Here is a 16,465-nt window from a genome sequence, read left to right as displayed (position 1 = left end):
AAGGCAGGTGGACTTTGAGGGGACGACACAAAATTGTCCTCAGGGCTGGAGCTGAAGCCAATCCACAGGGGCCCCTGGGAGGCCCTAAAAAGCCTCAGGGGCCCTGGAAAGGCAGCTCAGTGCCATGACCACTGGGCATTCGTGGTAGCAGCTGTTGGCCTACGGGAAGGCAGCTCGTGGAGGATTTTAAACCCGGATGCTGCCCTGAATGAGAGGTGGCCTCCAGCATCCGGAGAGGCACAGGGTGAGTGGCAGGGGTGAGGGACACCCTGCCCTGGCTTTTGGTGTCAGTGGGACCCCGTTCCCAGGCAGCTGTGTGGCCCCACTGTCTGTGGCATCTCTGGCAGCCGCTGATGGCACAGTGACTGAGGGATGTGGCCTCCCCGACAGGGTTCTCCTCGGGACCCGGGGTAGTTCCCTGGGGAAAGCTGGAATAGCTGGGCAAGCGGGCACGCCTGGTGGGGGGTGACACCCGGTGGAGCAGGATGCCCAGGGAAGCAGGGGCAGAGAGGGGCCTCGGGGCGGCAGGAGCCCGGCAGCCTGTGGCGTCTGCAAGGATGTGGGCGGACCTCTGCTGTGCAGAGGAACCAGACACTCACCTTTGCCAAGACGACACTTCCATGGAGGTTGCCTCAGGCCCCCTCCCCACTTGCCCCACCACCCACTGGCAAAGACTGGCTGAGAACATAAACCAAAGTCCTCTCGGGTCCCTAAGAGTCCTGACCCACTAACGTCTGGGTGCAGATGTGATTCCTCACTGTTTTGGTAAACCATGGCTGAGGCCGCGTGCCGTAAGAGGGGGTGACGGGTTAGGGTTTGACCATCTAGGTGGCAGCTGACTTTGCTGTTTCCGGGGAGCGTGACTTTGGAGAAATTACAGGCACTGGGTCCCTGCTGCAGAAAGTGTTTTGACGAGAATGCAACGAGCTGGTGCAGAGCGGACACTGTGTCTGCGGTTCCGCCAGGCACCCTGTGGCCTGGGGGGTGGGTGCCGGGCGGGGCCTGTCCTCACTCTCCAGACACTTAGTTGGTGCCGGGCGAGTTACCTGCTCTCACCCTCAGCTCTGACTCCCACCTGCCGGGGCTCTCGGGACTTTGTGGGGAAACTGGGCCCAGGGCCTGGGGCAGGGCCTGCCTAGGTGGTGCCTCGTCTGGGGCGGCTGTAGTGACAGTGGGACAACGTAGCCCTAGGGGGGCGCACGGTGGCCCCCAAACACTTCGAAGATGCCGTGTGGGCAGCGGCCGCCCACAGAGGCACCTCCCCGACGAGGCCGAGCTGGTGGCAGTGCTGGGCCGCGCTGTGTCCACCTGTCAAGTGAGCTGCAGGGCCACACGTGGCCGGTCAGTTGTCCTCGGACAGGCTGGACCCCGCCCCCTGCACACTCATGGCCACAAGGCACCACGTGTGGTTGTGGTGCGGGTCCTGGGGAGGCCTGGAGGAACCGAGAGAATATGGGGAGGGCTAAACATTTTAAACGGAGGCCAGGGGGAGACAGGAAGGGGGTCCAGGACCCCAGAGGGGCTGGCATAGAGCCCCCTGATGGTGGTGGAGGAGATGGGGGAGAGGACATAATCAAATCCAAAGATACGCAACTTTGGGCACCTCTTGAACTAAAAATGGACAATTTAGGACACACACAAAGACCATTTCACACAAGGGCTCACAATGAATAAACCCAAGAGATTGGGCTGAATAGACAGGAGGGCACAAACCAGCCGGTGGACGTACCCTCAGGGCCTGAGTGATGGGGACCGCCCATCTCTGCATGCCCGTGGCCAGGCCTGGCCTCCCCGCTTCCCCTACCGGCTGTCCAAGGAGGCGGCCTAACCGTCACCCTCCCCTAGAGATGAGGTCCAGAGAAGTGCGCCCACCTGCCCAGGATCAGACAGCTAAAAAACCCAGATTGGTTTGGTTCCAAATCAGCCCTCTATCACCAGGTTCCTCTGACTCATCCCGGGATGTCTGGGCATCTTCCCTGTGTCCTTAGAGCGTGTTTTTGGTGCCTCCATAGATGCAAGTGCCTGATGGACCTCGGATTTGACCCAGGAAAGCAGTGCTAATGATTTTCAGAATATTAAGCATTTAAGGTCGAGGAGAAGAGAGGCAAGTGAGGGGATCAAACCTGAGTCCTTATTCCAGGACAGTGGTTCTTAATTTCTGCTGCACTTTGTAATCACCAGGCTGCACCTCTGCTCAACCACATAAGATTTCTGGGGCTGGGACCCAGGCAGCAGGGATGTTATAGGTGCTGTGGGTGGAACCACTGCCCTGGAGAGACGGCCTCTGTGTCCACTGAGGGTATCGGTATAATAATATTTACTAGTGTGTTCAAGTGGGAACGTCAGCAGCTGGGAATGCTGTGATTCTCATCTCAGGACCCCCTGCTACTGCTCCAGCAGCTGAGCCCTGGCGGCTCTGCAGCTACTTCAACAACAAGGAAAAGGTATTGGTGAAACCCAAGGGTTGATATTAATCAGAAAGAAAAGCCTTAAGCAAAAAGGTAAAAGGTAGCTTTTGTTCAACAATGAACACTCGTGAAACAGCAATGAAATGGTATTAAAATGTCTGTGATTACGTATTTCTCAGCATTCATCTGATAACTAAAGCAGCATGAAGCAATAGTTGCACTTAAAAAAAATGACAAGAAAATAGCTATTCATTTAGTTGACAGAGAAGGTTCGTGTCCTCTGTAAGATCACTAGTGTCACTGTCATCACCAAGGTGAATGTCAGCGCAGGCGGGTAGAATCATCCCCCTGCGCTCGTCCTTACACTGAGGGGGCGTCTTGGCTCCTTGGCCTGGAGTTCCTGGAGAAAACCTGGGTCCTTCTGGGAGGAGTCTGGGGAGGGGCCGGCCTGCCCTGGGCCCCAGGTCAACGAGGCCCCGGGATTGCATATTGCCGCGTGGTGGCTGCGGAGTATGGACACTTTCCAGAGGAGGCCTGACGTTCCTAGGCTGGGGACAGCGTGGAGGGAGTGACACTCTGGGCCTGGGAACGACTCTGGCTCTGCATTCTCAGGGCTGGACCCCTCTGGAGAGCCGTGACAGCTGGGGGTCCTGCCAGCAGCTGCTCTGTCTCTCTTGCCGCCCAGCCCTGTTGCCTTCCTGCAGGAAAGGCACGTGGCCTGGGGGGCAGTGCCAGAGGAGTCAGGTGGGGCCACAGACAGAAGAGCACGTGTCCCCTGCCCCCTGCCTGTTGCACCATATTCCATAAAAATAAACACATGTTCCTGTTCGTCTATTGCTAATGTTATGGCATTCCAGGCACTGGCACCAGCGTTAATCCACCAGAATCCATCCAGAGACAGCCGCGAGGGTCGGGATCTATGGAGCTTCCACTTAGAAGGGTTAGCAGTGCCCATCTGTCCCATGCTCTGCACAGTGCTGTGAAAACGATATGTAAGGGTGAAAACAAAAGGAATCCATGGGCAGAAGGTCCCAGGGCTTTATGGCGTCGTTGGCGATGACTTACACTGTACAGCATCACGCAGGTGTGTCTACCTGTGTGTCCACCCTTGCCAGGCCCGCTCCTCTGCACCCGCACACAACTGGCCCAGGCTCTTCATGCGCATGCGCCCGGGGAGGCTCATAGGTGGTTGCTCTTGGAGAGGTAGGCGATGAGGGCCACGGCCACGCCCACGTAGATGCCAGTCCCGATGGTGATGGAGAGCACGGCCAGGAAGAGGGCCCGCCGGGAGCTGGTGCTGGCCTGGTGAAAGTCTCCCTTGGCCACGGCTTTGTTCGTCTGCAGCGGGAGGAGGGAGAGGAAAAAGGGGGCCAGGATGAGCAAGGTGAACCGAGAGGGGACTCACCGAGGGGGAGTTGTGCAGGGAAGGCGGGGGGCTGTCGCTCACCACTGCTCCCCCCTGCCCTGCAAGGCAGTCAAAGCTTAAGGGAAAGAAAGCGAAGCCCCAGGGACACCCAGGCCGGCAGTTGTCAGCTGAGCACCAGCCACGGGAGTCCCGGGTCTCAGGCACCAGGACGCGAGGGCGGGGACGTCACAGCTCAGCGGCCCCCTTTTGCCCGGTAAAGATACGTGAACAGTTTTCTAAAGTGTGTTCACACTTACCTCCTCTGGTCCTTACAGTGTACGGCGGTGTGGGGAAGGAAACGGTAGTTCTCGTTACCGGAGAGGAGCCCGAGGCGTAAGATCCTCCAGTGGACTGCGGGTACTGAGACTCCCTCAGCCGGCGGCGCGGGAATCTGCGCGCCCGATGCCCCCTCCCTGCCATGGCGGGGCCGGAAAATTCATCCACCAGTGAAATAACTCGAGGTGAGACCAGCACCTCTATTTCTGGTCACCCGATTGCACAGTGAGGTGTTAGTTTAGTAAGATTCATGTTGCCTCGGGGTCATGACGCAGCTGGGAACATGGAGGTTTCGGGTGTTGTGTCTGATATGGCGTGTTTTTTTTTTTTTTTTTTCGGTACTCGGGCCTCTCACTGCTGCGGCCTCTCCCATTGCGGAGCACAGGCTCCGGACACACAGGCCCAGCGGCCATGGCTCACGGGCCCAGCCGCTCCGCGGCATGTGGGATCTTCCCGGACCGGGGCACGAACACGTGTCCCCTGCATCGGCAGGCGGACTCTCAACCACTGCGCCACCAGGGAAGCCCTGATTTGGCGTCTTGTGCTGGGCTCCACCTCCACCACTGCCAGCCCCCTCCTCCTTGTCCCCTCGACAAGGGAGGCCCCGGGCTGTGGGGACCATCATGTGATCCAGCTGTGACATCACGGCTGATGCCCCCTGAGTGATGGCAGATGAGGGTGGAGGCCAGCAGGGCAGGTGCCCCCGGAGCGTCATGGGGCGCTGAGGAGGGCTGACCCCCGGCAGGGCGGGGTCCTCCTCGTCAGGGCAAAGGCAGAGCCCCTCCCCGTGTGGGACGTCCTGACCCCCTCAGGACCCATCTCCAGAAACCGGACTCTCACCGGATCCCATTTCCATGCGTGTTGAGTGTATTTCTACTTTTGCGGGCAGGATGGGAGATGGCATCCTGTTTACTCAGACACCGAGGTCCCAGACTCAGAGGTCGCTAGGAGATGACTTTCCGTCCTCCGCAGCTCTGCCCCCGACCTGATGAGACGTCAGGTGGAGAAGGGCCTCCGGTCTGCTCGTGTCCTTTTCTTTTTTCCTCTAACTTCTGTTTCTTCAAGGCCAGTTTTATGTCCTCGTCCCCAACTTTTGGGCTTGGAAGTGAGCCTGGGGGTTCCCTGTGGACGATCTTTGATGAAGCCGAGTGAAGAGAACGTGAGCACGAAGCTCCCAGGACAACAGTAACTACGTCTCAGCTGAGTTCACCCCAAACTCTCCAGGCCCCTCCCTGCTGGCCCCCAGCCTCTGTCAGGGTGGGCCCCCCAGCCCCAGCCCAGCCGGGGCTCTGCTGCAGGAGCCACAGACAGACAGACAGACAGACACACCGGGAGGCCGGGCCGGGCGTTCGCACCCCGCGGGGAGCTCCCGACTCCAAGGGCTGCCCGTCTCATCTGGGTCCATGCACGGCTGGAAGCCCCGGTGAGCTGCTTATAATGCCTGCATCGGCTGGGCTCCCCGAGGGCCGCCCTGGACGGCCTGACCCGCGGGTGTGGGACCGAATCCGGGCGCTCCATCCTCTCTCCTGACGGGTGGGCTCACTGTCCTCTGCTGACCTACATCATCCCCAGCCGGGCAGCTTAAATCAAGAACAAGCCGCTAACCTCTCCCAGGTTCCGGGGTTAGGGGTTTGGGAGCCCCTCGGTGGGTGACTCTGCCTGGGCCTGGAGGGGCCTGGGCTGCAGTCTCTTGACGTCCTGGCTGCGTTGTGGGCTGAGGCAGGAGCTCACAGCGTCCCACTACTGGGACCCACCCGCTCCTTCCTTGCGGCCCCGCAGCCCTTGGGTCCACCTAGGGTCCCCTCCCAGACGGCGGCCTGACCTCACGGTCTCTGGGGACCAGCTCCTGGGGCCCCTGCACAGAAGTGGGGCTGCGGCTGGGGGTTGGCTGACGTTTGCACAGCTGAAAGGAAACTCTTGTGAAGAAGGACGCACACACAGGGCGACACAGTGGGTGGCCCCTCCTTCCAGGAAGAGCAGAATCCCGGGGGGTGCAGCCTCGGGGGGGTCCCCGCTGACCCCCCCGAGGCTGCACCCCCTGGGTGCACCCCCCGGGTCCCCGTGCAGATGGGGGTCCCGCTGAAGCTCATCCTGAGGGGGTCCCCAGGGGCAGCTTTCTGTCCGTGTGGCCTCTGTGACCCCAGAGGCCGACCCCAGGGCTGCCGCATTGGGCAGAGGGAGGGGCACGGCGTGTGTCACCGGACAGCCCCTCGGGCCCTGTCTGCAAATGGCCGTCCCACTCCCCCCAGGCTGGGAACGTCCCTGCAGCTGGTTTTCCTTCCCTACCCTTTTGGCCAGAGATCACCAAGTGAAGTTCATTCCTTTCTTTTTTGAGGTCTTTTGCTCAGAAAACAGAAAGTGCAGGTGACTGGCCTGGTTCTGAGCAGCATCTTCTGTGCGCCAGGGGCTCAGAGGGCCCCAGAGAGTGTGCTGCCCACCCTCATGGACGCTGCTTGGAGTATACGTCACAGGCGAGGGAGAGAGTCTTAACTCAGGTCGAAGAGAGCTGGAGGTCAGAGTCAGGGAGTGCCTTGGCCCCCGAGACACCGCTCGCTGGGGACTGGGTGTAGCCACCGCCCTGACCTGGGGAAACGTCCCCCAACCTACCCAGGACGTGCTGAGCTCACGCATAGCCCACTGGGATATTCCACATTCAAACATGTACTCTGGTTCTTTAGGTAAGTAACTACCCTCACTCACCTGGTTTTAAAGCTATGTAGAAAACCCAACTTTAAATTCAAGAGCAGAAGTAAAATACTGGTGCTAAAACTCATGGAAACACTGACTCCCTCCCTTGAATGAAGTGTTATTTAAATGGAGGAAATAAAAATCATAGAAACAGAGAACGCACAGCTGGGACCAATGTGCTTAGGCCAGAATTGACCATCAGAGCCGTGATCCAGATACAGCGTGAGGTCCGTCCCAGGTGCTGCCCCCGTCAGCCTCTGAGGCTGGGACGGCTCTAGGTCAAGCACCCACGCGGAGGAACCGGCCATCAGAAGTCGGGAAGGTCCTCAGACACATTTCAAGCTCGTTTTGTGCAGGTTTCTAGGGTGAGAAATGACCCGTTTGCAGGGGAACGAAGTCAAACTCACATCCTCGGCTGCCCTTATCCTCTGACACTTCCTCTGTGGTGATTGGGAGCGTTTAGGGGCTGGTTTCATAGCAGGCTCGTCTCCTGGTCTGACAGGTGCCAGGCCCCCTTTCTTCTGGTGCTTCTGGTGCGTCCAGTCTGGCCCCGACCTGCGGCCATCCTCACCCCCTTCCCAGTGCGCGCCGCCTCCCTCCCACCTGAGGCCTGGCTCACCTGAGAGGTTTGTCTGGCCCTCGGCTCGGGGGGCCCAGGTCCTTACTCCTTCCTCAGCCCTTTCCTTCCTTCCTTCCTTTGCTCACTTGCAACAGCTAGAGGTTTGACTTCGCGACAGGCAACGGCCCAGGATGGCGACGGGGCTGCACAGCCGCGTTTGCCAATTTCCAAAACGAGAACGGAACCGAATTAGAGGTTCTGAAGCCCTCCATCCCCCCGTCCCCCGAGGGGACAAGGGGCTGGGTGTGTGGAGGCGGGGAGGGGATCTGAGGGACCAGAATGCGAATCCGGGTTCTCTCCATGAGGGGCATAGGCGCCGCCTCCCCCTTCAGTCCCACTGAGAGCAGCTCTGACGGGACACTGGGCGTCTGTCTTGATGTGTGTCCCCTGCATGGAGGGCAGGAGACCCTTTCCGCCTGGACGACCCAGAAGGTAGGGGTGGGCTGGGCAGCAGCGTCGGCGGGGAGCCGGGGTCAGTGCTCTCTGGGGGGACGGGCCAGCTCTCCCGTCGGTCAGGGGAGGAGTGGGTACTTCCTGGGGCAGACGCAGGCTGCCCGGGCTATCTTAGACCGTGTCGGACAGAGCCCAATGGAGGGGCAAGCAGACCCCCGAGGAAAATTCCAAACTCTAGTCGAGGATGCAGAGTGTGCGAGTGTGTGTGTGGGGTCTGCAGAGAACCCGCCAAATGCCTGGGTGAGGAAGAGAGCTGCACACCCTTTGCAGGTGTGAGGCCCCCATGGTGATGTGAGTGGGTGAGACTTTTCTACCCCCATCTGTCTCCACTCGCCATGCCTCGCCCCAAAGTGGCAGACCCCATGGTGGCAGCCTGGGGGTGGGGAGAGACCACACCCCTCCTTCCCAGGAACGGCTCAGGCATACCCCACCCGGTACATTGTAAAAGAACAGTGCTATCTGCCACCCAAGAATGGCTCAAAGGGAAGAGAGACACAGTGGAAATCCACACTCTCATCTGGTCCTGCTGAGAGTGTGAATTCCTGTCACCACTTGGGAAACGCAACACTGCTTACAGCTGGACATATAGACACACACACGATACAAGTGTTCCACTCCCGGCAAATACTCAACAGAAACGATGCGTTTGTGCACCAAGGACACCTACAAGCATGTTCGTAGCCATACCGACCATCAGAGCCCCGGCCTGGAAGTCATCCCAACATCCAACCACAGTAAAAGGATAAATGACAATGGTACCCAATATGGTAATGAAATAAATCTCGGGAACATGACGTTGAACAGAAGAAGGCAGACACAGGAGTCTATTGCATCGAGTACAAAACAGGCCAAAGTCATCTACACTGTTGGCAAAGGAGCCAGATTGGTGGTGTCCTTGGGGAGGGTCAGTAACCGGAGAAAACACAGTTAAAACAATTTACTTTTACACCCTAAGATGATTTTAGAAATGATTCTACCAAGAGTTAAATGAACAAATAGGAACCATCTATAAAGAATAGAGAAACCCATTTCGTGAAACTAGTAAAATCTTGATATCAGAACCAGAGAAGGAAAGTAAGAGAAAAGGAAAGGAAGATGCTGATTCCCTACAGACGGATGCAGGTGAGATTCAGTGAGCGAGAGCCGGCTTCCTCTCCACGCTGCTCTCTGCCTCTGCATTTGCTGGGCCTTTATGATCGTCCTTCACACCATTTTCACCTCTAACTCATCTGTTATATGTCCACGGGGCTGTCCCTGCCCCCTGAGGGAGGGGAGGCCCCCGGGACTCCCGAGTCTCCATCCCAGGCTCACCACGGAGCGTTGCAACGGCAGGTTCGCGGGCTCCGCGCAGGACCACTCAGTGAACTGATGACCCAGCGGCCTTTCCTTCCAGCTCTCGAGGGTGACACGCTTTGGTCAGAAGCACCCCCACGTCCAGGAAGCCCTCGGCTGGTAATCGCGGGTCTTACGCAGAGTCTACGAGCTGATTAGGAGGATAGGCATCAGGCGTAGCCGAGAAGGAAGCGTCTACGACCACGGCTCCTTGCGGGTGTGGCTCTGCCAGGCACCCCCAAGGACCTGGAGGCCAGTTTGGGCAGGACGTGGTGCCTGCATGATGGAGGGGAGGGGTCCACAGTCCTCGGGGGTCCAGGAAGGAGGAGAGAGGGCAGCCAGGAGGGTGGCCGGTGGCTGCCGGGCAGGGGAGCGCTTCCACGATGGAGGCAGCTAATCTGTGCCGCCCCGCGTGGTGGCCACGAGCCACCTATGGCTACTTAGCACTTGGGATGTGGTGTGACTGTGAGTTTTAATATCATTTAATTTTAATTAATATAAACGTAAATAGCCAAATGTTGGGGGCCACCATGGTGGGCAGCACAGACCCAGGAGAAACGGGCAGAGAGTCCCACGGGGAGCGGTGTGGGGGGCGGGATGAACCCAAAGGAGGTGGAAACCCTGCGGCGGTTCAGGCATCAGTGCTGGGGGGCGGGGGTTTCCCCGCGCTCGGGAAACTGCTCCACACACGCCTGCCTCTGTGCATTTAACTGTGAATTTATTTTGGTAGCTCAGTGTCAGGTGGAGATGAAGGAGGTTGGGGTGACCCTGTGAGAGGGCAATGCCCATGAAATCTGCAGATGAAGGGGGGCCTTTGGACCCGGGGTGTCGAGTGGGCGTCCTGGTCTGGGGTCCACTGGCATCCCTCGCAGATGGAACCTATCAGGGGCTGATGCTGGGCCCCAGACCTCCGTGACGTGTGGCAAGGTCCTGCGCTCCATCCCTGCTGGGGGACACCTCCCCCGAACCCCGGGAGACGATGCTCCCAGGGTCTGGTCCTGGACTGAGTTCACCACAAGCTTTTGTCAAAGTCCTCATTTCCTTTGGCTGTAAAATACCCACTGTTGTTTGAGTTTCAGGAAAAACATGACTTTCTCTGCAATGTGTCTCTCCTTTGTTTTTCTTTTTTGTTTTTCTTAGCCGCATGGCCTGTGGGATCTTAACTCCCCGACTAGAAGTCGAACCTGGGCCCCGGCAGTGAAAGCGCTGAATCCTAACTACTGGACGGCCACGGAATTCGCCTTGCTTTGTTTTCCTTACGGTCGCTTATTTTAGGGGCAGGAATCGCTAATGTTGGAGGAGTCCACATCCACGTCTTCCACAGACACGTGGTCCCGCTCCGGTCGAGGAGCTGGGTCCCGGCACAGCCGGGATGGGCTCGGCGCCAGACCCCCGCCTCTGCGGCGTGTGACAGACACCCTCTCTCCTCCACAACCATCTCTCTGGAAATTTATAGCACTCTGGGTATTTTATGGCTCATTTTTCCTCCTGCACCAATATCTGTCGGGCTGGATTACATTTCTCTGCATCATTGCAAAGCTTATTTCCCTTATTTATGACTGTCTACCGCTTGCTGTGTGCTGGCGGGTACCCGGGGCTGCGCTGGAGGAGGGGGCCACGTGGCGGTTTAGCAGTTTCCATGGGGAGGAGGGAAAGCCTCTCAGGCCAGGGCTCACTCAGACCCACATGCACGCTGCTTTCCTTACGTGCTTTCGTTCCAGGAGCATTTTTATGACCTCCCCTCCCCCTTTTAAAGCAACCCTTCTATTTTAAGCCATGAAAAAAAAATAAATCTTGTGAGTTAGGTCTGAATGGCAGACAGATCAGTTATGAAACAAACGTACCCCCTGTGCTTGGGTAGAACCGGATGGGACCACAGGCTCCCCTGGGTGCTAGCACCAAGCCCCTTCACCTGGCCTTGGCCTGGGTCACTGCGGGGGCGGGGAGTTACCCATGATGGTGTCTGAGGGCCCCTGTCATCAAGGTCATTTTGTAGGAAACACAACAAAAAACATCAGTACGAGCAACGGCCCCTGTGCCGTCCTGTGCAGAAGCCTGAGTGACCTTGTTTCCATCCTCCAGCTGAGGTTAGAGGAGCCCCAGGACCCGCGGTTCCTGAGAGGCCCCGCCCAGTGCTTCACTTCCCACAGCTCAGGCCTCCCCCCTATGCTGGCCATGGGGCTCTGCTGGAGAGAAGCCTGCCTTGGTTTCCCCCTGTGACTAATCAGTATGAACTCATGTCTAGCTTCATACGGGCACAGATGGATAATACAAAAATAATTATACAGATGGAAATATTTCTCTCTATAAAGATGTAGACACATGTATTTCTACATATAGAACCAATAACATGTGAGTACACACATGTGTATTTCCTATTTCCTAGCTCTGTTACTGAGCAAACCCAGAATCAATGACACCCCAGTAGCAACAAGCACACCCAGTGCCCAGATAGTGGTTTCTAAAACCGCTTTCCAATAAAAGGGGTCAGAACTCCATGGGGAAGCGGCTGATTTTAGGACTCAGGCAGGTAATACACAAGATGAGCCCGGGACGGCATCTTATAGTACAAAAAAGGAAAAATACTCCAAGATCAAAAGGATGCGGGCACATCAGGGGGACGCAGGAAATGCTCCCTATAGCCAAAGTGACAAAATAAATAATGTAGTATTGGATTATAAGCCAAAGTGTAAAATAAACATCCAAGGGTCCATACTGATATAAATAAATGATTGGATGAATCAGTTCACCGGGGAGAATAGACAAATCTCCCATATAGACAAGTTTCAAATAATCTATGTAGGTCCTCCGGCCTCAGGGAAGTAAAGCACCCTTTGAGGGTGGGCTGCGCAGTGACTTCCTAGGACAGAGGACGGAATGGACGGCGGGAGGAAGAGTGACCTTGCCGTGAAGAGACCCGACAGACACGACCACAGCCAGCATCTGCAGTGACAGGTCATGTTGATGGGACGCAGCACTGACCTTCACCTCCATGCTCCTCCTCCACAAACCCATAACCCCGGTCTAAGCAGGAGAAAAGCATCAGACAAGTCCCGATAGAGGGACATCCCACACCGTACCCCACCAGGTCTCCTCACAGATGTCAAAGTCATCAGAAACAGGGGACGCCTAAGACGTGTCACAGCCCAGAGGATCCCGAGGAGGCCTGACCACCAGGTGCTGCGTGAATCCTGGCTGGGACCCAGGGGGCAGAAAGAGGGCATCAGACAACCGCTAAGGCGATCTGGACAGAGCACTTAGAGTACAATGGTGCAGCAACACTGGCCTTTACCTGGGGGACAGACGAGCCCCATGTGAGATGTTGATGGGGGTTGGTGGGTGACTGGGCTCAGGGAAGCCGCCAGCTCTGCACCCCTTTGTCCATTTTCTGCAGAGCTAAATTGGTCTGAGATAAGCTGTTTATTTAAAAGGCAGGGTGTGGATGGGGCAGGTGAGAGGCCTGTCTGGTGCAGGGGCACGTTCCTGGGCTCCGTCCCTGAGAGCCGGGGTTGGGGGGGGGCGAGGCGGGGGGAGGGGCCGGCACACCTGCTCAAACCAGCACTGACAGGGAACTCGCTCAGCCCTTTTGCAGTACGTGGGCCTCTCACTGTTGTGGCCTCTCCCGTTGCGGAGCACAGGCTCGGGACGCGCAGGCTCAGCGACCATGGCTCACGGGCCCAGCCGCTCCGTGGCATGTGGGATCTTCCTGGACCAGGGCACGAACCCGTGTCTCCTGCATCGGCAGGCGGACTCTCAACCACTGCGCCACCAGGGAAGCCCTACTCGCTATTTCTGTGTCCGATTTTACTTTCCTCCCTAAAGCAGAGTTATAACACCTGTCTAGTGGGTGTTGTGACAATGTCAGCACAGGACACCCTGACCTACTGCTCCACGTCGAGCTCCATGCCAACAACTCACTTGCCTGGCCTTACTTCCTCCTTCCTGACACCACAGAGAATGACTGCTGTTAATACTGGTTTCCATAAACGTACCCTTAATATAACAATGTGTTAGGAAGATGTTCAAACACACAGAAAAGGTAAAAGAATCTGCAGTGAGCATATCAACCCCATCAGTTCACTATTAGCATTTTGTTTATGTTATTAGGTTCATCTATCCAGCTCTCTATCCATCCATCAACCCATCTTTTTTCTTTTGGATGCGTGTCAGGGTAAGTTGCAGACACTCCCTGCTAAGCACGTCTGCATATGACTCCATTGATGGAGAATGAGAGATGGGGAATTCAGGTTCGGTGTCACGTGACAGAGCACCTGCCTCCTGGATCCTAACAGGTGCTCACGAACGGAAACTATTTCCATCATTTCATTCTTTACGCAAAAGTCCTGCTTCCTTTCTGGAAACAAATAAGGAGGAGATTAAAGATTTTAAAACCCAGGAGAGGAAAAATCAGACCTTTCTCTTTAAATACCCCTTGGGGACGAGAAAAATTTTTAGGAACAAAAATGAATGTTTGGGCCCTTTGGATCCAACAGTGGACGCAGGCTGGCCGATGTCTGCCCCATGTGTGTGGCCGCTTTCACCATGTGTGTGACACCTCCGGCACATGTGTGGTGGCTGTTCTGTGCCAGCGGAAACCTGTCAGGTGCTGGGTCGGTGCCTCTACGGAATCTGGGGGCCCCCCATGTTCCCTGCAGAAGAGCCCCCATGACTGGGCTTTGTCTTGTGCACAACAAGCTTCCTCAGATTGTTACATTATGGGTGACGTGATGGTCCTTTTATTTTCCTGCCAGTCCATGGCACAGAAAACCAATCACACAGCAAACAAAACACCCTTGTTTTAAAAAGTCTTCCCGTGACAGGGCCACTAGATAATCACGAATTATATTGCTCCAATGAAATTAAGAAAAGCTTGTTTCTTAAGAAGCAAAGACTAGCAAAGATTTAAATAAAAAATGAAAAAAATTCAGTGTTCCCTAGTAGACTGGAAATTTGGGAGAAAATCTGAATGCTTTAAAAGATGAATAATTAAATAACCATGTTATATCCCTATGGTGAGACATTAGGTCACCACAAACATCACTAATTACATGACAAGTACTCATGATATTGGTTACAAAAAGGCATATTTCAAACCCTAATCTTGCCTATACAGGGAATAATGCACACAGAAAGGACTGGACGGAACAGACCAAAGTCTTAAATATAAATGCTGAGTTTCCCCCTGTTGCTTCATAGTTTAATTCGCTGTCCAGAATTTCAGTGCCGGTAAACAGAAAAAAACCTGTTGATCCCACAGGTGTCATTTCCCATCGGGCCGATGCCTCGGTTTACCCTTCCCAGTGTGTGCAGCCTGTGGAGTCAGTGTTGGTCGTGGGGAGGAAGCCCCAGGGCAGTGACACCCAAGCTCCCCTCAGCACAGCAGGTGCTGGGACCCCCTGAGCCTGATGCCTGGGGCCTGGGTCTGGGGGGGAATCTCTCTACCCCAGACTTGCTCTCAGGCCTGATCTGCAGCCCCTGATGGCTGATAAACCCACACGGTCGCTGAGCTTGGGGCTGGAGGCCACCGGCCGGGGCCTGGTCCGGGCTCCGTTGGAGATGAGGCTCTGGCTGGCTGCCTGCCAGCCCCTCCTAAACCTGTCCCGGCCTCGCGGCCATGGCGCCTGCACAGAGACGCTGTCTGTGCTGCTCCACGTTCAGACGTGGGTTGCTGTGCTGTCCTTCCCGCGTGGCCTGGGTCGGCCTGGCGTGGGGACCCCGCCTGCTCCACCTCTGCTTCTTGGGCCCTGGAGCCCCTGGAGGGAGCAGGCATAGAACCAGGGCAGGTGGCCCTCCGGCTGGGTTCAGAGCTTCTCAGTGCCAAGCCTGAGAATGCGGCCTTTGATCTTCAACATTTCTGGGCTGCCCTGAGCATCTCTCATAAAAAACCCAGTGTGTTCGCTCAGTGGACTTGGGAAAGGAAGGGTCGTACACCCCAGGGGAGCCTTTCACGTCAGACCGGTTCTGGCTTCACACTTAAGCCACCGTTTATCAGCTGCCCCCGTCCCACGGTTCCCTTGGTTAGTCTGTTGGTTGGTTTGTTCCGGCAGCAATCGCACCTGCAGATATTCATGCAGTGGAGAATTTAGAAAACATACACTTCTGTTTTTACCTTCCACCATATTGCTGCTCTTAACGTATTTGCACGTTTGTCAGTCATTGCGCTTCCTTTAAAAAATCCACTTTTGCACCTGCAGCAGCAGGTGAGGGCCACCGGCAGGCTCCCAAGGCCTTGAGGGCAGAGTCCTTGGCCGTGGGCGGCAGGGCAGTTCTGCAGCTCCGCCCTAATCTCTGATCTCTGTTCCCTTTTAGGGCCTGTCTTCCCAAGGCGGCTCAGGAGGGTGTGTCTCTCTCAAGCGCTTTGACAAACCTTGGCAATTGGCTCCCACCTCCCAGGCATGGGAGGGAAGCAAGGGCAGGTTCTGCCTCTGGCTGAGGTACTTAGGGTTGGGAACAAGGGGATGCCAGGGGTGGCGTCAGGAGCCAGGCAGGTGGCAGTGGCGTAGGGGCTGCCGGTCGGGCGGCAGAGCCCGGTGGGGGGCAACCACTGGTGGACCCACAGACGGTGAAGAGTCAAGATGCCTCGTTTGCACGTAGGGCTGTGACATCTGCCCAGACCTGAGAGGAAATGTATGCTGGGTCTGGAGGTGAACTCGACCAGGGGGAGACAGCTTCCAGGCCTGCCTATTCACCGAATTTTTATAATGGCAAGGAACTTGCTGCCGGCCACCAAGCACATCACGTTCACATTAACTGCGACCCATCCTTTGCTCCTGAGTTCCTGGAGGGGATGAGGACCAGAGCAGAACACGAAGAACCACCGGCAATGATGGGGAAGAGTATTCTGAGCTGCGGAAGGCGATGGCAACTTTATTGACCAAGAAGAAACTAAGAAACTTCACAGGAGCCACGGTGTATGCTCCAGGGCCTTCTAACATGCTATGGCTTCTGACACATGTATTCCAGAAGTGAGGAGACAGTTGTGAGGCCCCGTCTGCCAAAGCCCGGGCGTCTCTCCCACACCCTCGTCCTCTTGGCTACAGGAGACCTGTTTCCTTGTGAAGGCACAGCTGTTTGCTGCCCTCCTTCCCCCAAACACTCACAAAATATTCAAAAGAAAGAGCAGCGTCCTGCTGCCCTTCCCAGCTCACCTCACCAGCGGCCGAACTACCCTCTTGTTGCCTGGACTCCTTACAAAGCACGAGAGATGGGACCCGAGTCCCTGGGACGGTTCTGATAAAATCTCACTGAGATGACCTGCTAGTGATCTGCACACTGTCACTGTGT

General features: G+C 56.4%; 1 protein-coding gene across 6 annotated transcripts in view; it reads right to left on the bottom strand.

Annotated features, from left to right (window-relative positions):
- Positions 1–2,502: 2,502 nt before the first annotated feature.
- Positions 2,503–16,465, bottom strand: part of SYNDIG1 (synapse differentiation inducing 1) — a 118,134-nt gene continuing 104,171 nt past the window's right edge. For all 6 annotated transcript variants that reach the window (XM_067707401.1, XM_067707404.1, XM_067707400.1 and 3 more), the window contains one exon: positions 2,503–3,746. In XM_067707401.1, coding sequence (XP_067563502.1) covers positions 3,588–3,746 — 159 coding nt within the window. In that variant the 3' untranslated portion in view covers positions 2,503–3,587. The remainder of the gene's footprint in view (positions 3,747–16,465) is intronic.

The sequence above is a fragment of the Pseudorca crassidens genome, chromosome 15 (assembly GCF_039906515.1).
Source record: "Pseudorca crassidens isolate mPseCra1 chromosome 15, mPseCra1.hap1, whole genome shotgun sequence".
In the NCBI taxonomy this organism is placed as follows: Eukaryota; Metazoa; Chordata; class Mammalia; order Artiodactyla; family Delphinidae; genus Pseudorca; species Pseudorca crassidens.
This window is presented reverse-complemented; position numbering and strand designations above follow the sequence as displayed.